The sequence below is a fragment of the Sebastes fasciatus genome, chromosome 22, assembly GCF_043250625.1.
Source record: "Sebastes fasciatus isolate fSebFas1 chromosome 22, fSebFas1.pri, whole genome shotgun sequence".
NCBI classification, from domain to species: Eukaryota; Metazoa; Chordata; class Actinopteri; order Perciformes; family Sebastidae; genus Sebastes; species Sebastes fasciatus.
The window spans coordinates 20,605,047-20,630,131 of NC_133816.1; the positions used below are offsets into that span (position 1 = coordinate 20,605,047).

The 25,085-nt window shown below is 39.3% G+C and overlaps 2 protein-coding genes across 2 annotated transcripts; both read left to right on the forward strand.

Annotated features, from left to right (window-relative positions):
* The first annotated feature begins 9,875 nt into the window (after positions 1-9,875).
* serpine1 (serpin peptidase inhibitor, clade E (nexin, plasminogen activator inhibitor type 1), member 1) lies at positions 9,876-15,324 on the forward strand. The gene is made up of 9 exons (XM_074624266.1): positions 9,876-10,034; positions 11,668-11,906; positions 12,001-12,225; positions 12,378-12,572; positions 12,691-12,889; positions 13,804-13,904; positions 13,998-14,084; positions 14,695-14,778; positions 14,865-15,324. Exons 1-9 carry the CDS (start codon positions 9,916-9,918, stop codon positions 14,909-14,911), a joined length of 1,296 nt encoding a protein of 431 aa, XP_074480367.1. The 5' UTR covers positions 9,876-9,915; the 3' UTR covers positions 14,912-15,324.
* A 1,804-nt stretch (positions 15,325-17,128) lies between these two features.
* Positions 17,129-24,839, forward strand: ap1s1 (adaptor related protein complex 1 subunit sigma 1). Its single transcript, XM_074624273.1, has 6 exons — positions 17,129-17,311; positions 20,182-20,360; positions 22,855-22,963; positions 23,081-23,218; positions 23,541-23,601; positions 23,656-24,839. Exons 1-5 carry the CDS (start codon positions 17,309-17,311, stop codon positions 23,586-23,588), a joined length of 477 nt encoding a protein of 158 aa, XP_074480374.1. The 5' UTR covers positions 17,129-17,308; the 3' UTR covers positions 23,589-23,601; positions 23,656-24,839.
* Positions 24,840-25,085: the final 246 nt, after the last annotated feature.

Here is a 25,085-nt window from a genome sequence, read left to right on the forward strand (position 1 = left end):
TCTCAACGCTGGTAGGCTTTCGCGACACAGCGTCACGCCAATTTCTGCCTCAAGTTGAAATATTTAAACTCCTGCGAATACACAAATGACGCGAATTTCGCATGTTCGCGTCACGTCATTCGCGTTGCTCAACACAAATTTGCATCTGTTCACCTCTTTGCATTGACTTTGTATGTAATAGCGCGAAAAGTTCACTTCGCTCTTGGTGCGAACACATCATTAGGCAGGACGTTGCGGGGGACCTTTGAGCGTAGAAAGCGTGATGCCAAGGGGCATGACGCCAACGCCAAGGGGAGTGACGCCAACGCCAAGGGGAATGACACCAAGGAGCTGGGATGAGAACAAACTTAACAGGACCTTAACCATAAAGGCGGTAGATCAGAAAATGCTTATATGAATCATTTTTGCGATTTATCATTTGTAACAGATTGAAAAATGATCATCCTGGCGACTTGGACAGCGGATAAGAAAATGCTTATATGGGTCATTTTGGAAAGCTTTGACATGTTTACGTTGCCTCCGAGGGCAGATGTGAACCTACATTTGAATTGAAGGTTCGATCTTGGCCTTGGGAATTGCGGCTTGACAAGAAAACTTTCAACACAAAGTCAAACTTACCTCACCTGAAAACTTCGGAAACAACAAGGTGGATTTTTTGTTTTTTTACATCAGAATGATTTATCGTCCAAAGAACTAAGAAGCCCCAAGGAACTAAACAGCAGCTACCCAACAAATTAAACTCCCTTTAGCACATTTATGATTGCGTTTTACATCAGCTGAAGGTTCCTGGAAATGTTTGTGCTGTCTGTGTGCATGCCATGCAAGGAAAAATTAGGTGGATCCAGGCCAAATCCAGATCAGGGCCAAGATAAGAGTCCAGTATGAAATCACTGCAGGGCTTATCTAGATTTATGACTGCTCCGGTGTTGGAGAGCTCCAGTATGTGAGGTGTCTCTGACTCTTTGGTCTGATCTTTGGAACTGGCCAGGTTATGTAACTATGCATGTCCAGGTGTCTAGATTAATGCAAGTGTATTCATGAATGCAGCGTGCCAATCGGCTGTGTGTACATTCGGTCTGGTTCACCATAACCTCACCCACTTACTCACTCTTAACCGCATGCGGGTTAACACGACAAACAGTAGAGTTTCCATTCCTTTTTCCTTTCAACTCCTACTTTGTGGTTCACTATCAGAGATCATCCTGTACATCCTGTTGCGTACACACTGTGACCTCTTTGAGCATCATTCTGTTCAGAGTAATGGAAAGATTATGCAATAAAGTTTCGGAAGAACTGTTCCTTTATGTGTTGAGAAAATTCTCCTATACGTCTTAAGCTAAATAAACTGTTTAACCCCCTGAGACCCGCGATCCCGACTGACTTAACTGTCTTTCAGAGACTGTAGTAGGTTCGGTTCTAGGGTTAAAATGAAGCTACAGATATTATATGAAACAAGAAAACCTAAGGAATCCATTGGTACCAATCACGTCATGCTAGCTTGGAAAGGAGGCTAAATAACGCTCCAAAGTTGGGCGAGGAAAATCTGGTAGTCCCAGTGTTATACTTCTGGGAAATCATGAGGAAATTTACAACCGTACTGTCAGGTCTTTACTCAAGTACAATATAATGTATGCTTGAAAAATCACAGATGTTATCCATGACGTGATATCATTGATTGAGGATAGTTGTTACTGAGTTTGTTAGTTAATTTTGGTTTGTTGATTTGGATTTTAATATCAGTTTCGGGTTTTTTTAAGAAAAAGTATTTGGTTTAATTTCACTTAGGTTCACTTTCCATTAAGAGTGCTAAACTGTCACTATTGCCACACAGTGGGCTGTTGCGGTTTACTCAGCATCATGAATAACGCCACAGTGTGCTCAGGTCATTCTTGGTCATGGAAAACATGGGTCCTGTTGCTGTTATCAAGGATGATGAATGTGTCATTTCGACAAATTCTTATAGTGTGAGATGATGCATTTACCGCTCACAGCAGCAGCTTTCCCCTTAATGTCTGAGTTGTTATCAACAACACGCACGCACACTTCTACTTCCCTTTTCTCCTTTATATAGGATTGATGACGGCGTTCCTTTGGAAATACCAGAAGTAGAGGAAATAATATTCATTCTGATGTCTGCTCTGGTTTTCTTGCCACACACTAATTCTCCTGTTATTCCAGATCCAGCCAGTCCTTCTTTGGGGTTATTTGCGCTGCACCCGATTCGACTGTTATCAGGCCATGAAATAGGCGTCATCAGTCGCTATAAGCACCATAGATGTGGGTCATTAGGAGCCTACTACACCTACTATGTTGTAAAAGTGAAAGTGAAACTTAAAAGCAACACGTTCTAACAAAACAATTGTATGAAACGTCACGTTTTGAACACAAACAAAAAGGCTTCTTTAGGTTTAGGCAACAAAACTACAACTTTTTTAGGTTTAGGCAACAAAACTACAACTTCTTTAGGTTTAAGCAACAAAACTACAACTTCTTTAGGTTTAGGCGACAAAACTACAAGTTCTTTATGATTAGGCAACAAAACTACAACTTCTTTAGGTAATAAAACTACAACTTCTTTAGGTTTAGGCAACAAAACTACAACTTCTTTAGGTAATAAAACTACAACTTCTTTAGGTTTAGGCAACAAAACTACAACTTCTTTAGGTAATAAAACTACAACTTCTTTAAGTTTAGGCAACAAAAACTTCTTACGGTTTGGGCAAAAAAAAACAGTTACGTTTGGAGGTCGCTGTCGTGTTCTTTCATTCCTTCTTTTGGGGATCTACCATGCGAATAGAAACCTACTGGTGGGTGTAGTAGGCCGCTACTAACCCACATCTATGGCGCTTATAGTGACTGATAATGCCTATTTAATAGCCTGACAACAGTCTAATCGGCTGGCCCCTCAGACAGCATGAGTCCGACACTGCGCCTCACCTACCAACCTCAGTATAATTCTATTCAACGTGTTTTCCAGCATACCACAGTACTAAGAATGTCCAAAAGCAATAAGATAACCTTTGTTGTGAGTCTCTGCTGGGATGCCGGGAAGTGACTATCTCTGCCCCCTTGATTCACTTCCTGTTTTTAATCCCGTGAGGCGTGTGCTGTCGTCTGATGCGACATGACAAAACCTGACAAAAGCAGGGCTGATCCTGTTTGTTCCTCCTTCTACTTACAGGGGGGGTTCGACAGTTACCACAGAGTTGTACAAACAAACACCTTTCTGCCAGAAACTAGGAACACGTCAGAGCATCTTTATGCTGACTGGGGCTTCAAACCCTAAAGATGTACTCCACTCCAAATACTGATGCAGGCTATAGTCAATATTTTGTGTCCTATTTGTTTAAAGCTGCAGTGCGTAAAATTGGAGCAAATATTAGGGCTGTCAATCGCTAATTAATCATGCATTTCTTATCTGTTCAAAATGTAGATTTGTCAAGTATTTAACACTCATATCAACATGGGAGTTGACAAATATGCTGCATTATGCAAATGTATGTATATATTTATTATTGGAAATCAATTATCAACACAAAACAATGACAGATATTGTCCATAAACCCTCACAGGTACTGCATTTAGCATAAAGAATATGCTCAAATCATAACATGGCAAACTGCAGCCCAACAGGCAACAACAGCTGTCAGTGTGTCAGTGTGCTGACTTGACTATGACTTGCCCCAAACTGCATGTGATTATCATAAAGTGGGCATGTCTGTAAAGGGGAGACTCGTGGGTACCCCTAGAACCCATTTACATTCACATATCTGAAGGTCAGAGGTCAAGGGACCCCTTTGAAAATGGACATGACAGTTTTTCCTCGTCAGAATGTAGCGTTAGTTTGGAGCGTTATTTAGCCTCCAAGTTGCATGAATGCGTTAAAGAAATTGGTGGCATTAAAACGGATTTGCGTTAACGCGTTATTATTGCATTAACCTAGACAGCCCTAATATATATATATATATATATATTTGTATATATATATATATATATTTCCCTTTCAGCCCTTCCCCTTTTCCCTTATATTTACCGTACAGACCTTTCCACACTGTCCGGTATGAAAATATCACATATATGTATTTTGCACAATTGTTGAGACAAATTATGGTTAAGCCATCCTAAAATCATATCATGCCGTTATCCAAGTATATTGTAAAGGGTGGTAAGATGAGGAAGCAAAGGGAAGGGCAGTGAGCACATAGTGTAAGGATATTAGGAGATTGATTACACCTGAAAAATAACACACTGAAACAGACAAAAAACGACTTGTGACGAGTGTGTCATCGTAACAGTCTGGACTGGCGAGTTTTGATGTGTATCAGCTCCATTCCAAAGAAAATGTGACTAACCAACAGCAGAGTCCTGTCTTTGCAGTTTTTGTGATTTCGGGGTAATAAAAATGCTCACTGATGTGCTGACATCTGGTCTGATGATGCAGCAAATACTACAGTATGTCTTATTGCAAAACTCACCAGTTCAGACCGGTCTAATGACACACCCAGCACATGCTAAGTCTTCTGTTTCAGGGCATATTTTAATTGTTTTTTTTCAGGTAATGGTTGGACTGAGAACACGAACACTCAAATCCACAATGACATGCTGTCCAGTGCAAGAAAGCAAAAACCTCAAGGTCAAACAAGGTCAGCTAGTGAAAAAGGGGATTCCCTCTCCTCTTACTTAACACCATGTCTCATCGCCCTTTCCTTACTTCTTCAACTTTTACTCCTCTGCAACATACGTGGGTAGATGTCTTTTTCCTGTAAAGACATACAAAAACAATTTCGCTAGATAAACATGGTTGCTAAGAATATATTTCCCGAGAGGTTTTCCTCTAATTTCCTAATGTTAGCGCATGCAATAGAAATGTGGGGGAACTTTACCCTCATCCTACCAACCCACTGGGGACCCCAAGAGACCCCGGAGAAACATCCGTCATTGCAAAATGTTAACTTATTTCTTCTCAAAATAGTATTGATTACTTAATTATTGTCATCTGAAAAACCCCCAAAATAATTATTAATATTTTAGGAAAGCTACAGTTAATGCATATTGTGTAAAATGAAAATAGACATAGCAGGTTTGTGGACTGCTGTTTTGTAGCCTTGAGTTTAACCAGAAGTGACACGAGTCGAAGTACAACTGAACGCTGAATAAGACATTTTTAGACGACCAAAAAGGTTATAATTCACTTTCATGAACAGAAAACAGACTGTGAAGGCGTTAAAGTTGTAAGACGAAAACACAGACAACGCCGTCTCAAAGTAGCCCCGCCCTAAAGCATCCCCTGCTTTATGGTCTATTTGACTCTAAATGGGACCATAATTTACTAAATGAACATCATGCTGTATTGAAGAAGACTTGAAACTAGCAATTGAGACCATAAACTCATGTTAACAATGTTTACTGAGGTAATAAATCAAGTGAGAAGTAGACTCATTTAATTTTTTTTCTTCTCTCTCTCTCTTTTATTATTTTATTTTATATTATCTACTTTTTTTATTATTATATATATATATATTTATTTTTTTATTTTTTTATTTACTTATTATTATTATATTATTATTATTATTATTATTTACTATTATAATCTTACTTAACGTTACTCTTAACTAAAGCTAAACCTTAAATTTGTTTTTCTCTCTCTGTTTTATTATTTTATTTTATTTTATATCAATCCACTTTTTTATTATTTTATTTTATTTTATATCAATCCACTTTTTATTATTTATTTTATATCAATCCACTTTTTTAATATTTTATTTTATTTTATTTTATTTTATATCAATCCACTTTTTTTATTTATTTTTTATTTTATTTTATTTCTTTCTTATTTCTTTTTATCTCTTTTGTGTGACCAAGACCAACATTTCTATGTTTTTATTTCCAGTCACAGACATTGTTATGTTCTGCATAGTTACAACAAAGCATACGAGAAGAATTGCAAATGTGAAGTTCTTATTTCTCGTATTATTTTTTATATATTTCACAAGTCATGCAACAGCTACTAGTTTACCCTTATACTGACTACCACGTCTGTGTGTGTGATGCTGTGTGTTGTCTTGGCAACAGTTGGTCCCATGTTCCTGAAGCCCCCACAGAGAAATGGGTGGGTGGTACATGCCGAATTTCCATCCACGACCGTATATGGGATGAACCAAATCCTCGGGGGGATTGTGGGGGTCATTCTGTTTATTTTTGGCAACAAACAACACGATGACATGTTGCAGCAACAACAGTAGTGAAACAACACGTCTCCATCAATGACTCATGAAGCCGTCGACCTCACAGCTATTATTCTCTCTGTTGTGTGCTTCTGTTCGTTCAACACGCTCACAAGGTTATTTAGTGGTAACTGCAGCTCTTTAGGTTTGATAATAAATTAGTGGCACTATGTGATTTAACAATTAAAGTGTAGCAACACACAGAACCATAACCGCCCATTTACGCTGTCTTCTCAAACAAGACAGATGTAAATGGGCCTATAAATGTCCCTCACAGACGTTGTTGTCTTGGTATGAAGAAAGATGAAAGGCAGAAGACAATGACATCAGGACAGTCTAGTTCCTAACACTTGTCATCTCTGTTTATAGCCTGGGTTTGTCCGTTTCTTTGGTGTTATAGTGAGACAGCAGGTGTGTCACTCTGCTTAAACTCCATGCACAGTTTGAAGGAGGGATGACGTGATGGGTGTAGAGGTTCGAGGTGGTGCTCCCGTAACAATCTAACAATGTTTAACAGATTTTTTTTAACCCTAACTACGATCTTTGCCTTACCTTAAACCAGGGGTCTGCAAAATGTACTATCAAAAGAGCCATTTTAGGCTCCTGTGTTTGTTTGACCCATCCATCCACCCCAAGACTGTATCGCTCTTTATACTACGTCAACTGACTTCCTCCTTTGCTCCCGTCTTGTATTTGTATCAGTGATCATCCATGTGAATATACGATGACAGCCTTCTGAACCTGATAGTAGGTGTAGCAGGCCCCTTCTAACTAGGGATGCACCGATACCGATACCAGTATCGGGTCCAATACTGTGCTCATGTATTCGTACTCGTACTCACAAAACGGCTCTGAGACAACGGCACCGATACCACTTTACGGCAGTGTGGCGTTAACCTCTCGTCACCGTCTTTTGGGTCCTATCACGCTCAGCCTCCCCGACGGTGCGGACAAGACGGGCCGGTGGTGCGCCCGACCCCGCGGGACTGGGATCCCACCTCAGCCGGCGCGCGTCAGGCCTCACTTTGATTAAGCCACGGGGTTTTGCTTGCACCCTCTGACTCGCGCATGCGTTAGACTCCTTGGTCCGTGTTTCAAGACGGGTCGGGTGGGTTGCAGACATCGCCGCAGACCCCTGGCGCCTTCTACGTAGGCCGAGCCCCGCCCTGGCGGCACGACGCGGCTGGGGCGCACTAAGGATGGTCCGTCCCGGTGACGCTTTGTCCAGCACCTTCGCTCCGAGCCTTTCCAAGCCGACCTAGAGCCGGTCGCGGCGCATCGCCTCGTATGCCGGACTCCCCAGCCTGCCGTGTGTCGCTCACACCCTCCAGCTGGCTGTTAACGAGGGTCTTTTGGCACAGAGAAGTACTCGTATCGGTACTCGGTATCGGTACTCGGTATCGGCGAGCACCCAAATGTAAGTACTTCTACTCGGTCTGGAAAAAAGTGCATCCCTACTTCTAACCCATATCTATGAGGCTGATAACATTGGAAGTGGTTGCAGCGTATCTTCCGTGCACAGATATTGTAGAAAGAAATCACTGAGACATTTATCTCAAACCCTGGACGAATAAAACCAAACACTGTTTGTGTGGATAGATGCTGAACCGCTAGAGGGAAGTGAGAAAACATATCTGTTTGTAAAGTGGCTGACCGAAGCCCTTTCATCCCGTATGGTTTAATATGCACCATGCCTAAACAACTTCTGGATACATTAGTTTGTCCTTTTTTCACTGATGTAATAAACCAAAAAATTAGACATCAAGCGCTCCGTAGCTGTGTGTAAGTTGTTATTGGCTTTGCTTTTTAACTTCTAAGAGAAAAAGTGGCTTCAATTAGGATCTTTGTGGCTCTGCCAGAGGCCTCATTCCAGAGAGATCTGGAAAAAGTGTGTTAATTCCCGTTTTCTCTGTTCTGTCTACCAGATGCCTGGTGAGTCGCGGGATCAGGAATGCTGGAGGCCGCGACCAAATTTGGTGATTTGATGTGTCACCCCCCCAAAGTTAGAGGCCAATAGGGTGACTGTATGCAAGATAAGCGATTCAGATTAAAGCTATTTGTTTTTTCAAAGTGGTCATTTTGGCCTGATGAACAAAAGGGTCAGAGGAGACACAAAAGAACGTTAGGATTCCTTGGCATCCTTGCACGGGCCGAGGTGTTGATCAAGTGGGTATTTTGTCCTGATTGTGGCATTGAATGAAATAATGATTCTGTGGAGATTATGGATGGACTATAGCTGTTTGCGCAACCCCCAAATTGTCAGCCCCCATAGAAGAAATAAAATAAATCTGAAATATTATATATAATAAAATAATAATAATAATAATAATAATAATAATAAATGAAAAAAATAATTAGAAGAATAGAAATGAAAAATAATAAGAATAAGAATAAAAGATAAATATAATAATAATGAAAATCATAAATAAACAAATACAAATATATCTGAAATATTATATATAATAATAATAATAATAATAAATGAAAAGTAATAATAATAATAAAAAATGAAAAATAATAAGAATAAGAATACAAAATTAATATAACAATAAAAATAATAAATACGTCTGAAATATTATATATAATAATAATAATAATAATAATAATAATAATAATAATAATAATAAATGGAAAATAATTACAATAATAATATAAAAAAATATAATAATAATACAAAATAAATAAAAATAATAATAAATAAACGAATAGATAATAAAATAAATAAATCATCTGAAAAAAAACACTCAGATTGTGCTGAGCAACCTGAGACCTTTTAAGAACTGGTTTTAAATAATGTGTACTAATATCAGTCAGTTCTAGTGGGTATTGGTACATACAGTAGTCACACAGATATGTTTACATTGCAGTCAGTACAGACTACATGGCGGCGTTGTGATTGCACGTGAAATGACTTAGAAATTGTTGTGTCATTCATACGCCGTTTGGTGAGTCCGGGCTGCTTTAATAGTAGAAAAAATAAATAAAAACACTGTTTTTTTTAATTTTCCAACGAAAATGGAAATTCTTTAAACTTTCCAAGTCTTTATTATTTTTTATTATTGTTGTGCAAAATTAGAATTTTTTTTTAAGCAAGATAAAGTACTTTTAAATGTGCATCAAATGTGTAAAATCTGTGTTTCTCTTCTTAGTTGACAGTGAATTTCCGATTCTAAGACAGGTTTGTTGTTCCATTGCACAATAATATGGCAAACTGTAGGGTATATTTTCACTATCACCATTAGATTTATTGTTTCACTATCACTTCTCATAAGTTTTCCGTGTTGTATCTGGACAAAACATTTTTCTCTGGACTGAAGCCTTTTCATGAACATCAGGCAAAACATTTGAGTTTGGGGTTGTGTCAAGATCACAAAATACTTCACAACAAAACCAACCTGCAGGTTTTCCCTCTGAGGACGCCGTCCTTCCTGAACATGCCAGAGTGATGTGTGTGTGTGTGTGTGTGTGTGTGTGTGTGTGTGTGTGTGTGAGTGTGTGATGTAGACAGGGAAAACAGTTAAGTGAATTTCCATCTGCTCTGTCATGCTTTGGGGCAAAAAGAGACAGTCAGACAGAGAGGGAGGGAGAGTGGATGTTCATGAAAGGGAAGCCTGTCCAGACAGTGTCAGATGACATCATCCTCTCTAATAACTTCTGTACGTGTGCGTAGGAGGGAGGTGGAGCTTCACACATGCAGCTCTACACTATAAAAGAGGAAAGAAACTCATTCAGACATTCAGACTCAAGCAGCAGCAGACTGAAGCTGAAACAACACAGACTCTACTCTACTACATCTCACACAACCGAAAGGTAAGAACCAAAACTGGACTAAACATTTAAAGCTTTTTAAATATTTTTTTTGGTAACACTTTACAGGTCTGCAAACTTCATGGTAATTACGTGATAATTAGCAAGAAATTTCTTTGGAATTACTACAAAATTACCCCAATATTTACCTCAAAATGTATCGAAAATGACTTTATTGTAAACATTATTTAATAATTATATGCTAAAATAGCATATATTTTAACGATAAAGTTTACTTTCCTAAACTAAAAAGTGGGCTACAAGTAAATAACTAGTAAACTAACAGTATATTTTATTACGATATATATATATATCATATTAAAATAAATAAAATATACTGTTAGTTTACTAATTATAAACTTGTAGCCCACTTCTTAATATAGGAAAGTACACTTTAAAATGTACTCTCAGTAAACTACTAGTTTAATAGTTTTTACTGCAAGTATACTTGTAAGTTTTCTTTAAGTGAACTTATAATTTAAAGACCTGTAAAATGAAGTGTTACTGTTTTTTTTTATAATAGTGTGCAATAACAGAATTCATGCAAAATGAAAGAATCACTGTCAGTCTTCCAGGGTTGTCAACTTTGAGGTACTATTATGGCTTCTCTTAGACTAAGGCAATCAAGCATGTGTGTGTGTAGTTCTCTGTGTGTGGTCAGCGATGTGTGTTCAGAGCTGGAAGTGACGGCTTTTGTGCAAACAGAGGCTGAGGACACAGCGCTGACCTCTGACCCAGCAGCTACAGCATGTAAAGCTTCTGTACCTACACTATACACTATACACTATTGATGTCTGCAATGGAAAACCAATGTTACTGACACACACAGATTTTCCAGTTGACACGTTGATGTGAATGTATACACATCCAGCATGAGTCACACACACATACCTAACACAAACAGTTTAGAGCTTTGGGTTTAGGGTTTGAATGATGATCAATGATGTTTTGAATGATGATGCATGTGATTATCATAAAGTGGGCATGTCTGTAAAGGGGAGACTCGTAGGTATCCATAGAACCCATTTACATTCACATATCTGGAGGTCGGAGATCGAAGGACCCCTTTGAAAATGGCCATGACAGTTTTTCCTCGCCAGAATTTAGCGTTAGTTTGGAGCGTTATTTAACTTCCTTCCTGACAAGCTAGTATAACATGGTTGGTACCGATGGATTCATCAGGTTTTCTAGTTTCATATGATACCAGTATCTTCACTCTAGCTTTAACTTTTAAGCTGAAATTAGTGGCGTTAAAACAAATTTGTGTTAACTTTGACAGCCCTTCTTGTAATGCAACAATATCTTTAATATTGTAAGAAAAGGTCAGGCTACTGATGTGGAATCACTTCCTGTTATCTTAACTTAACTTCCATTATTTATTACCGTTCTGAGCCTCGGCTTCTTTCCTAACTCCCAGCGTTTGATTGAAAACATCTGCAAGCTGTTTCTCTGAGTAATCCAACATACCGTACTCACTGTTCTTCCTCCTTAATAAGAAACAGAAACAATAAACTCACAAACAAATGTTGGGGTTGCTATGTTGCTTCCCAACAGTTTCTCTTGCGATCCAGTGGCATCAATATTTGAGAAAGTGGTGTTCAAACTAATCAATCAATCTTCTTTCTTTCTTTCCCAGGATGCTTTGCGTGTATATCGTCCTGTTGCTGACCCTGAGCGGAGTGGGGCTGGGCTCTCTGCAGGAGAAACAGACTGACTTTGGCCTGAAGGTCTTCTCTCAGCTGGCCCGGGACTCTGCGGACCAGAACGTGGTCTTGTCCCCGTACGGCGTGGCCTCCGTCCTGGCCATGGCTCAGCTCGGTGCCGCTGGGAGCACCCGCAAGGCCTTAACTGCTGCTATGGGCTTTTCTCTGCAAGGTTTGTGATACATACATTGACGTTATTATGATTCTGTTAACAAATAAATATGTATTATTTGTCTAATCAAACCGTCATGTGGCCTCTCCTGCAGAGCGAGGGATGTCCCGGCAGCAGCGCCTCCTGCAGCGGGATGTGTCCAGCGAGGAGGGCGTGGAGACAGCCAGCGGCGTCATGTTGGAGAGGAAGATGAGCCTGGAGAAGGGATACCGCCGGGCCTTGGCCAAGGCCTTCCAGGCCCACGCCAACCAGGTGGACTTCACCAATTCGGACCAGGCCGTCAGCGTCATCAACTCCTGGGTCTCAGACCACACAGCAGGTACGCACACCACCTGGCCAGCAGTAACTCCTCTGCTTTCTTTTATTACATAAAGTATACTTGGGATTATACTTGAACTGTACTTAAGTGTACTTCATAAAATAAACTAAGGGACATCTTTTGAATCCTTTGTGACCTCTTGTCTTCTTCAGGTACCATCCCTGAGTTCCTGGCGCCTGGATCTCTGACTGATGAGACCCGCCTGGTTCTCCTTAACGCCCTCCACTTCCAGGGCCTCTGGAAGGTGCCCTTTGACCCCAAACTGACCCAGGAGAGGATGTTCCACTGCGCCAACGGCAGCGATGTGCCCGTGCACATGATGAGACTCACCAACCGCTTCAACTATGGTGGGTTCAACACACTGACCCAATGCACCCTATCTAAACGTGATACCGCATCATGACAGACTGTGTGTGTGCTACTACATATAAATTACAATCTATCTGCTTCTTGTTAAATCAACAGGTGAGTTCGTGACTGCCGAAGGGGTGGACTACGATGTCATTGAGGTCCCATACGAGGGCGACTCACTGAGCATGCTCCTCGTGTCGCCCTTTGAGCCTGAAGTCTCACTGAGCACACTCAGTGCGGATTTGAGCAGCAAGAGGATGAAGCAGTGGAGAACGGAGTTCAGGAATGTCAAGCGGCAGCTGGCCATGCCTAGGTGAGGGGGGGAAGGGTCAGACAGCATGGGGGTAGCTAACAGGAAATTATTTTAATTTACTTCATTATTATTATTATTCATATATTTTTATTTGTAAAATGTATATATAAAACATATCTATATATAAATCATAAAATATTATATAATATTAAAATATAAAATATTTGAATTTAAGTTATTTATTAAAATAATAATTAATAATAGATATAAAATAATAGAAATAAAAAAATACATTTTAAAAATATTTCAATTAAAATTATTTAATAAAATAATAACTAATAATAATATATAAGAAATAATGATTATATAAATAATAAAAATAAAAATAATTAAAACAACTCTTTAAATTTAAATTATTTAATAAGATAATATATAAATATATATAAATAAATAATTAAAAATAATGAAAAATATAAATATATAAATAATAAAGAATATATGAATAATAAAGAATGTATTTAAATTATTTAATAAAACACTAATTAATAATTATATATTAATATTTATTATTTCATCACATTATTTAATTTATTTATTTTACACTTTCTCAATTGTACTTTCACAGGGTTGGACAGGAAGCCAATACAGGCACTCCAAAATATTAAAACAAGTGGCAAAAGAGGAATGAAATATATAAAATATATCATGAAGAAATAACAGAAAACAGTACACCAATGAAAAGGGTTTTAACATAGGCTGTAAGACAAACATGGGAGCCTAAAGGAAAAAACAAAACATTTTAATTATTTTACAGTAAAGTCTATATCCTCGTTAAGACCTGGGTACTTTAAGGCATCCAAAAGTTTTCCTCTGGTGAAGACTTTGCAGTCTGTAGTTTCACGGTTGTTTGTGACATTCTTCCAGCCTTCAGCAACCAGGATGAAAAATGTAATATTTGTGTGTGTTTTTCGCAGGTTTACTCTGGACTCTGAGGTGAATCTGAAGAGCGCTCTGCTCAACATGGGTCTGGGAGACATGTTCAACCTGGCTACCGCTGACTTCACACGCATCACCTGTAAGTTAACCTCTCAGTGCAGTAGTTAGTTATAACCATGTTAAAGACTACAGCGAGCATCGTGTCTAATCTGTGTTTGTTTCTGCCCTCCAGCTGATGAGAGGCTGTGCGTGTCGAAGGTTCTGCAGAGAGTGAAGATCGAGGTGAACGAGCTAGGAACCAAAGGAGCAGCAGCCACAGGTAGGAATTTCACCTCGCTGTATAAAATGACCTGTGGTGACGTCTAGGGTAATCACAGCCTCATGAAACTTTACAACCACAAACTAGAGACCTAGAGCATTCAGAGGATGGATGGCTTTCCTAGCTAGACTGGTAATAAGGGGAGCAGTTTACACAGCAGAAGTGCTCGCCATCCAATCGCCGAAAAATGCGATTCTTGCAGAAATCACAGCATGGCTTTTTCTATGGTGTTCCTCAAGGTCTTGGTGTCTTAATGTGGTATTTTAGAGGGTTTATTGATCATTTTTTATCAATTCTTGAGTGGTAAAAATTGTTTAAATTTAGCACCAAATCCAAAAAGACTCGTGGGTACCCATAGAACCCATTTTCATTCACATATCTTGAGGTCAGAGGTCAAGGGACCCCTTTGGAAATGGCCAAAATATAGCGTAACTTTGGAGCGTTATTTAGCCTACTTCCCAACGACCTAGTATGACATGATTGGTACCAATGATTTCGTTAGATTTTTTCGTTAAATATGTTTTGTGTTTAATCAAATTATAACAAACAACATTGAGTGAAGGTGTATTCAGGAGTGTCTGACCTGTTCTTCGTTCCTTCCCTCCGTTAGCTGCTGTGATGTTCTCTCGTATGGCGGTGGAGGAGATCACTCTGGACCGACCCTTCCTCTTCATCATCCAGCACAAACAAACAGGTAACACTCTCGTTACGTTTTATTTTGAAATCCCATTTTAGACTGTGTGGGTCTGGTGTGTCTAACGTTCTACTTCCTGTGTCCAGGTGCTGTTCTGTTCATGGGTCAGGTCAACCAGCCTCAACAACAGTAACCGACGTCGAAGACTTCCCTCCACTGTGTCTGACTACTGCTGCTCACGATGACCACACCACACCGACCGTACAGGGTTCATTCGACAGACTAATTCACTAAAAGATTTATTTATAATGCGCTTAATACAGGAAGACACAGATTTAACACATTGGAAACATGATTGACTGAGAGTTTATATGTTTAATTTATTCCTCTGAACGTTTGTGGTTGAGAAGACAGAAAGAATTATGAAGGAAAGAGTTACCTAATTAAGTAGTTTACTTGTCGTCTGACACAACATGCACTGCATACGTACCAAAATATGTATCTATTTTTTACAATGTTATGTCTAATGTCTATTTTTGTTATTGCCTTAAGTTACATTTGTATTTTTCCGTATTTATATTTATTAAAATACTATGTTTTTACAAATCTGCAGTCTGTTCTGTGATCTGTGGTCAACACTGACCTCTTGTGTTCAAACAGCCAAATATCACGACTCTATATACACTTAATGAAGGCCTGCTTAAATATAATACAATATAATACAAAAAATTTTATTAGGTAAATTAAAGGCCATAATTTGTTCAAATAGCTGTAGTTTGCACCCGATTATCAGGCCATTAAACAGGCGTTATCAGTCGCTATAAGCACCATAGATGTGGGTCTAAATGTGTTATTTACTCCTATTCTAAAATGGTGTGTTTGAATATTTCTGCATACTGGGGTCCCTAAACAGTCTTTGAATTACATTAATTGGGTTTCACTGTAAAGCTGAGACTCTTGTGGATCCAATGAGCCCAACTGTATTCATGTGTGATGATGTTAGTCCCCATAGGAGACATTTCATTTTAGTGAGACCATTTTTTTTTTTAAAACTTGACCTCACTGTATAAAATGACCTGTGGTGACCTCTAGGATAATCACAGCCTCATGAAACTTTACAGCCACAAACTAGAGACCTAGAGCATTCAGAGGATGGATGGCTTTCCTAGCTAGATTGATGATAAGGAGGTTTCTGAGCAGTTTACACAACAGAAGTGCTCGCCATCCAATCGCCGAAAAATGCAATATTGCAGAAATCTTAAAATATATCAAAAGTTGTTGATCCCAAATCACAGCCTGGCTTCTTCTATGGTGTTCCTCGAGGTCTTGGTGTCTTCATGTGATATTTTGGAGGGATTATTTATAATTTTTATCAATTCTTGAGCGGTAAAAAATTTATAAATTTAGCACCAGATCTGTGAAACAAAAGATATCAACCCCAAAATTGCTGCAATAACTTATAAAATAAGATAAGATAAGATAAGATATTCCTTTTATTAGTCCCACAGTACAACACAGTGCAAAAACAAAAGTGAAACAAAATATGAACAATTTAAATAGAAGGAAAAATAAAAAATAGGAACAATATATACAGTATTGACTATTACCAGACTCAAGATTCAAGATTCAAGATTCAAGAGTTTTATTTGCCATTTGCACCAAAGCACATTGGAATTCTGAGCAGTTTACACCGAGTCAGCTTTAAGAAAAGAAAAAAGGTAGAAAAGGCACAAGGTAATTACAGTCCAAAATAAGTAGCACATTCAACTCAACACAATAAATAAATACATTATTAAAATAAAGACTATTAACACAAGTGTACAAGTGGAAAAATGATATTGCATAGTGAGAATTACACCTGAGTAGTATTGATATTGCACAGTCAGTGTACAGTATTGTGCAGTTATTGTCAGTTTTGGTGTGTATTTGGTCTAATGGGAGCAGTGCTGGATGTGGAGTCTGACAGCCGCAGGAAGGAAGGACCTTAAGATACATAATAGAGCATGGGCATGACCATCATATACTTATATCATAATATTCTCACCCCTTATACACTTTTACTATTTATTTTCAATAATTGATCAATTAATTAATGTTTATATCTGATCCACTTAAATGTGACATCTACTGTTGACCTGCTATCTACCCCTAAAGACCCCCCTAAAAAAGACAAAAAAACAAACAAAATAATTTTAAATTAATAATATAGATTGTAAATAAATATGTAACTTGGAGTTTCTAGAATTAACAAATTCACAAAAAGCCCTCATATAGCATCGAGACGAGGTGTTACCTGAGGAGCAAAACTCAGGGTAATAAAAACTCCTGGACAGCTCGTACGCATGCGCAGTAGATTGAAAACGGTTTTGCATGGTGTGCGCATGCGCAGTAGAGTAAAAGCGCTTTGACAGAGTGTGCGCATGCGCAGTAGAGTCGGACCTGCTGCTCTCAGCAGCTCTGAGCTTCATCACCTTTAGTTCAGCTACCTGAAGCACTCAGACATGAACTGTCACCGTTAGAGGAGCTGTCTGCCTTTACCTGGACCGTAGTGTTCGTCTCTCCGTCACATTAGAGTAAAAACCAACAGGGCATGGTGAGTGAAGCTCCTCTTTAGCTTTAAACAGCCTCAGTTAGCTGCTAATGCTAAGCTAAGCTAATGCTATCAAGGTGTGTGAATCCAGGAAGTGATCACCTTCACCTGGCTGCTGTCAGAGCAGCAGACCAGCTAACAGGCTAACAGGCCGTGTTGTGTTTTAACTCTCTGTAAGGTGTTTAGTTAGAGTATAACCTGTGTTATAATGTTATCTGTTAGATGTTAATAACATCCAGGTGTGTTATATTATAACTGAGCAGTGGTGTTAAAGGTGAGTGATAATAGAGCTGAGCTTCCTGGTTGCAGGTATAATGAGAGTTTAGGCCTCAGGTTTTAGTGTGTGTCAACAATGGAGGTGACAGTTAGATGACTGTTTGAATATACAGTAATGGAGTGATTGTAATATTATAATTCACATTTATTTCTTTAGTTATTTGTCCTGTTTTCTCTTGAATCACACATGTATTGGTACACATCAATGCCAAAAGTAGTGTATAAATGGACAATAATGTTCTTTAATTTCACCGGCTATAATGACAACTATGGATGCACCGATACCGATACCAGGGCTGGGACGATACACCTATCTCCTGATTCAATACTATCACGATACTGAGGTTTCGATTTGATTTTATGATTTATTTCGATTTTTGTTAACTTTTTTAACACTAGACGTTGGGAAAAAGTTGAATCATACACTTCTAGGGATTTTTACTTTGGAAAATATGTAAATTGACACATAAAAAATGTTTGATTCTCAGCATGTATGTAGTCATATAGATGTCCTGAATAGGGATGTCACGGTACCAGAAATCTAGTAGTCGATACCAATACTAGTGAATTTACATGATTCTCAATACCAATTCAATACCACGGTAAAAAAAACAATAAAATCCCATGTAATTCAACACGCACTCCTTTTATTAAAACATTTGAACATATTTATACATATATCATAATATGAATATTTACTTATAGCTTAATAACATTATCTTTTTATCTTTAATTTCACTGGATATAATGAAAACTAGAGATGCACAGAGATACTGATACTAGGGGCTGGGACGATACACCTATCTCCTGATTAGATACTATCACGATAGTGGGGTTTCGATTCGTATTGTGATTCGATATTATGATTTTATTGTGATTTTTGTTAACCTTTTTAACACTAAACCGCGGGGAAAAAGTTGAATCATACACTTTTAGGGACTTTTACTTTGGAAAATATCTGAATTAATACAACTGCTTGAATATATATTGTTATATTATAATTCACATTTATTTCTTGAGTTTTCTCTTGAATCACAAATGTATTGGTACACTTCAATGGACACTAATGCTCTTTAATTTCACTGGCTATAAGGATGCACCAATAACGATACTGTCACGATACTTGGGTGCCGATTCGATATGTATTGCGATTTTTAAGTATTGCGATTCGATATTACAATTTATTGCGATTTTTGTTAACTTTTTTAACACTAGACCATGGGGCAAAAGTTGAATTATACACTTCTAGGGACTTTTACTTCAGAAAATATCTAAATTAATACATTAAAAATGTTTGATTTTCAACATGTATGTAGTCTGAGATGTCCTGAATTCAAATATATCAGGATCATTGTCAGGCATTATTTATTACTTTTTTTTACTATTATTTTAAGTAATTTCCCTCACTGATTACTGGTATTTTATTTTAAATTTATAAGGGACATCTTATATCAATATATGTATATAGTTCCCTTTGTTAACACCTTATTTTGAAAACCAGACGTAGTCACACGTGTCTACTTCCTCTAACTTCTCCAAGGTGGTCTCTAGCTGTCCCGTCAGCTCCGTTCTCTTCATACATCCATCTAGGGCTGGGACGACTTGTCCTATTTTCTCTTGAATCACAAATGTATTGGTACACTTCAAGGCCAAAAGTAGTGTATGGAGACTAATGTTCTTTAATTTCACTGGCTATAATGACAACTAAGGATGCACCGATAACGGAGTTGGTGAAAGAATAAGATCTCCTGGCTGTTATTTTATTACAGTACGTTAAGCTGTATGTAATTTATACCTGGCTATAAATGTTTTTTTTCAATGATGATATAACACTTTATAATGTTGATGTTTAACAAAAAAATAAGCTGTGGATTTTGTCTTCTTGCTGTCCAAAAAGACCAAGTTTCAGACAGATAGCAGCAGGCATTTATGTTATTAAATGTCTGAGTCTGGACCTCAAAGATTCAGCTACAGTGCAGAGACGTCCGCCGTATCATCAGTCATATATAAAAACACATTGTTAGACGAGGCTTACCAGCAGTTAGTCATTATTACCATAAGTGGTCAACTGTGAAGCTGTAAATGCTGCACGCTAAAGTCTTCTTTGCACTGAACAAATATAATTTGTTTTTAAAAAAGTATATATCCTTCAGCTGTAAAACAAACAGGAACCTCCCACACTGTCTCTTTGTCACACACAGAGGTAAAGACTGGTAGCAGGCGGATGTAAGTAAAGATAACTAGTAGGTGGTGCAGTAGATTTGTGTTTCATTAAAGCTGTAATAGTCCCAGAGTCACTGCAGTATGTGTTGATGTTCATGGTTGCATCAAGCTCCCTGTAGCTGCAGTACATGTCTGTGTTTGTATGTGTGTGTGTGGAGAGAATATCACACCAAACTGTAAGTAGTAATCTGATCATTTAAGAGGGATTCATGAATTATTGGTACTTAATTGCTATAATCGTGATTATCATTTTGGCCCTAATCGTGCAGCTCTAATCAACATGTAATGTATATTAAACCCTATCTGTCATAGATGCCTTCCTGTCTCTGTTCTTTCCCTCGTGTTGACTCGTTTCTGTCCCCGTCTGTGTGTAGATGCGGTTCATGCTGCTTTTCAGCCGTCAGGGGAAGCTGCGCCTGCAGAAGTGGTACACGGCCACGGCCGAGCGTGACAAGAAGAAGATGGTCCGGGAGCTGATGCAGATAGTGCTCGCCCGCAAACCAAAGATGTGCAGCTTCCTGGAATGGAGGGACCTGAAGATTGTCTATAAAAGGTAAAAACGCGTCATCATAAACTCTCAAGCAACTCTGTCAGCAACTCTTTAATGATTTACTGTGGTTCTTTTTACACCAGTTTCACTTTCTTTTACTCATCATTGGCTGAGTGTAAATATTAAAGACAACAGCCAAGAGTTTTAATTTGATGTTTGACCAGCTTTATTAATGTGAATGAGCTGTGACTGCTCAAGTCACAGCTGCCAGGATAATTGGTCTCCCCACACCCAACCTCCCAGAACTAAACAACAAAGCCATTGCACGCATTGCAATCTCAATAGCACAGGACATCACACACCCACTCAATCACCACCTTACTATAATGCACCGCTCCAGGCGCTGGTGCAGAACACTGAGGTGCAACAGGGCTCGCTTTGGGAAAAGCTTGATACCGGCAGTCATAGCCGCCTTAAACAACAGGCGTCGCTGAATAGAGTGTGTACTGCTGTCTGTCATTTTCTGTTGTTATCGCTGTTAATATTACACACATATGAAGAAGTTTAAGTCACAATCCAGACTAAAAACAACACAGTTTAAACTGAAAAAGACAGCTGGATTTACGCTGTGGGTGTTTACCGCTTTGAATTACGTTTTTATATTTATTTTTTTACATGGTCTTGAGTTTGGTTCACACCGCCGGAGACGGGGACGCAGCTGAAAGAAGGTTGAAATAGTCATACACGCCGCATCTTAGTTAATGAGCATCATGAGGTGTGATCCATTCATCCGTTGCACTTCTAAAAGCTATTTATATTTAGACGACTATATCTGACTTTTGAGTCTTAATTTATGCATTCACACGTCGGGAGTTTTTTCTTTTGCCAGCTGTTTAGCTCTTTAGTAAAATGTGCCGCTCTGCTTGTCTGTCTGCAAATCAGTAGACGTGTCCATGTCTGTGATTGGTCAGATGCTGCAAACACCTCCCCGTTCATGTGAACGCGCTCATAACCAGATTGAGAAACCCTATAGGTTGATTTACTGAGTTGATACCCACCGTCGTAGGACCGTAGTTTGTTAGGGTTCGTTAGGCCAGATAACGAGAAGATATGGGTATGTTGAACTCGCTTCGTGACTCGCTTCGGCCTTAGAAGGAGCTGCGGTATCTCTCTTTCACACACCACGGGTGAAGCAGCGTCACTGAAGGAGCTATTTAAGAACGTACGAGGGGGGAAGCGGCGCCTTTTGTAGTCCATCTTCAGAACATTGTAGTTTCACCACAGCAGAAAAACATCCGCCGCCGTCGCTTCATAACTACGGAGCTTATAGTGACAGATTCTCTCAACACCACGGTTCTCTCCTTCTGAATCCACCTTGACGTTTTCCATCAACGTCAAGGAAAAGTGGTTTAGGAGAAGACATTAGGACGTGATTTCTTTGATTTGTTTCGCCCGCAGCCGAGCTCTGAGTTTTAGCAGCAGCAGCAGATTCTCTGGTTTTTACTTTGTCTCCTTCTTTACTTCAGTTCTTTACTTCAGTTCACCTCCCACAGACCAATAAAAGTTCTTGTCTGTTTGGATGTGGGCTGAGCAGCATTAGATTTTAGGTGGGTGGAAAGGGTGAAACCCAGCATACCACTGCCATTGATCTAACCGCACACACACACTCAGATCAGTGTGTGTGTGTGTGTGTGTCAGGGCTCATTACTGCCAGCACAATGCAGAGGTGGACTAACAAAACGAAGGAGCTGCTGCCGGTGCGTGGGCAGGTGGGCGGTGATGAGTTGAGCACAGAGGGATTTCCTGCAGTGGAGATGAGCTGAGGGGGAACACTGCACTGGCAACAGAAACCTCCTGTTAACCCTTTTATTGTTTTGCAAGCCTGGCATTTATGGATGTTTTTAATATGTTACATGTGAACTCCGGCATCCACTGTTTAATACGTGTAAACATCAGTTCTGGCCAAGTTATATGATACGAATTAAGAGTAGAGCTGCGACGATTAGTCCACTAATCAATCAGCAGAAAGTTAATCTATTTTAATAACCCTGAGACTGACTTTACTGTCTGTCAGAGGCTCTAGTAGGTTCAGTTTTAAAGCTAGAGTGAAGACACAGATATCATATGAAACTACAAAACCTAAAGGAATCCACTGGTACAAACACACTACCATAGTGATACCCAATTTATGTCATTCCAAGACTGTTTAGGGACCCCAGTATGCAGAAATATTCAAACACATCACTTTAGAATAGGTGAAAGTAACACATTTATACTGCATGTGATTATCATAAAGTGGGCATGTCTGTAAAGGGGAGACTCGTGGGTATCACATATCTGAAGGTCAGAGGTCAAGGGACCCCTTTGAAAATGGCCATGCCAGTTTTTCCTCGCTAAAATTTAGCGCAAGTTTGGAGCGTTATTTAACCTCCTTCACGACAAGCTAGCATGACATGGTTGGTACCAATGGATTCCTTAGGTTTTCTCATTTCACATGATACCAGTATCTTCACTTTAGCATTAAAACTGTTGTTTTTTCATGTGTGTGTTCATGCAGGTACGCCAGCCTGTATTTCTGTTGTGCAATCGAAGAGCAGGACAACGAGCTGATCACACTGGAAGTCATCCACCGCTTCGTAGAGCTTCTGGATAAGTACTTTGGCAGTGTAAGTTGTTAACTCTCTCTGTAGTTGATTTGCTAAACGACGGTTCCACAGTTAAGAGAGAAGTTGTCTCCCCCCTGCTGGTAGAAATCGTTGGTGACTTGTGTCTGGTTTGTGCAGGTGTGTGAGCTGGACATCATCTTTAACTTTGAGAAGGCCTACTTCATACTAGATGAGTTCCTGATGGGAGGAGAGATCCAGGATACGTCTAAGAAGAGCGTCCTCAAAGCCATCGAACAAGCGGACCTACTGCAGGAGGTAAGCCGGACTTTAGGGTTTCAGTTCATGTGTCTATATCAGTTATTCGGGCTGGACGATATGCCCGATCTCCCGATTTACTTTACTTTGGCATTTTTTCTGCCTTTTTTCAGCCTTTGTTCGAACTAATTTTCGGACATATTTCAGCCTTCGTTAGAAGTTAGCGTGCAGCTTTAGCCGTGATGTCTAGCTCTGCTTTTCCTGCAATGCGTGAAACCCAAAGTGTTTCCATCCTTTACTGGATGTGTAGTGTTTAACCACGTTGTATTTAACATGTGAGGGTGCATACTCCATACTAACCTCTCTGTGTTTCCCGTCACAGGAGGACGAATCACCCCGGAGTGTGTTGGAGGAGATGGGCTTGGCGTAGTACACGGCAGCAGGCTTGTGAGAGACTATAGATACTAAGACAGAGGACTGGATGAGAGGAGGGGGAGGGGGGCGGGGCACAATCTGGGATGCTTGGACTGACTGACTGACGGCGTTGGTTCTGTGTATCTTTGGCTCTGATGTACGGCGTGTAACTGGGGAAGAGACTCGGTTAAGACTGGAAGATCCTTGCTTTGACGGGCCCTTTAGCTCTTTGTGTGTGTGTGTGTGTGTACACATGTGTGTGTGTGCATGCGTGTACGTGTGTGTGTGATCTGAGCGTGGGGGGGTTGTGTGTTCAGATTTTTTAAAGGAGTCCAGCTTCCTGACGTTAGAGTCCCAGTGAGGCAGTTACACCGATGCTTTAACAGTCGCACCTCGTCGTGACGGTTCGTCAGGTACTCAATGTGAACTGAGACTAGGTCAGGGATTAACGGGGGGGGGGGGGTCACTAACATGATAAATCTGATGTTATTATATATTTTTTGCTTTTTCAACAGTTCTCATTTGTCCATCATTCCTACCAGTTACCATTTATAACCAATAGAATTGAGACTCATAACTACGACGGAGGGTTAAGGCTACATTAAGGGGGTAAAAAAATCTGAGATTTGAAGAATAAAGTCGTAATTTAATGAGAATTTCTGACTTTATTCTCGTAATATTACGACTTTTTTTCTCGTAAACTTCTGACTTTATTCTCGTAATCTCAGATTTATTTATTTATTCCTCAATGTGGCCCTAATAATCCGTCGTACATACAGTAACTACCATCCTCTAGATGTTCTAATAATCCCGAGGTGTTGTCAAAAACATCTCTGTCAGTACATTATTACAATTAATCGAACTACACTTGGTGTTCTAAAAACGTCGTATAGACTTTTCTCATGCAGACAGAGTTGTACTGTTGGCAGCAATCGAGCCGTCCTCCCTAATGTGACGTGACGGAGTCTGGGCGACTAAACTGCATCGTGGATTGTGAATAATGAACCAAAGACATTTGAGATTTGCATCACAGCCTAAAATAACTCGTTCACGTATGAGCCATGCACATGAACCGTGAGTGGACTGATGGAAATGTCAAGTCTGTCTTATATGCAATCACATAAGAATCACATCCCGCTTAGTTTTCCTCCAGACTGCAGGGAGCAACTAGTACTGCTAACTAGTACTACTAACTGGTACTACATGTTAGGACTGGATTGAAACTCCAAGGCAATTAGAATAAACTGAATTATATATATATAAAGTATATCTTCTGGTTCCGTAAATGCTTTTACAATGTGTTCTCATCATGAATGTGTGGTTGTTACTGATCTAAATTCAATGTCTGTTAGAAATGCCGTCTGAAGCTGGACATACACTGTAACATTTTAGAGACGTTGTTGTGTACTTCCTGCTCCTACTGTACGAGTAGATCGTTTGCGATGTGAAGCCAAAGCTCACGATTTATGTGCTCACACTGTACGATCCGAACATCATCAAATGGAAAAAATAC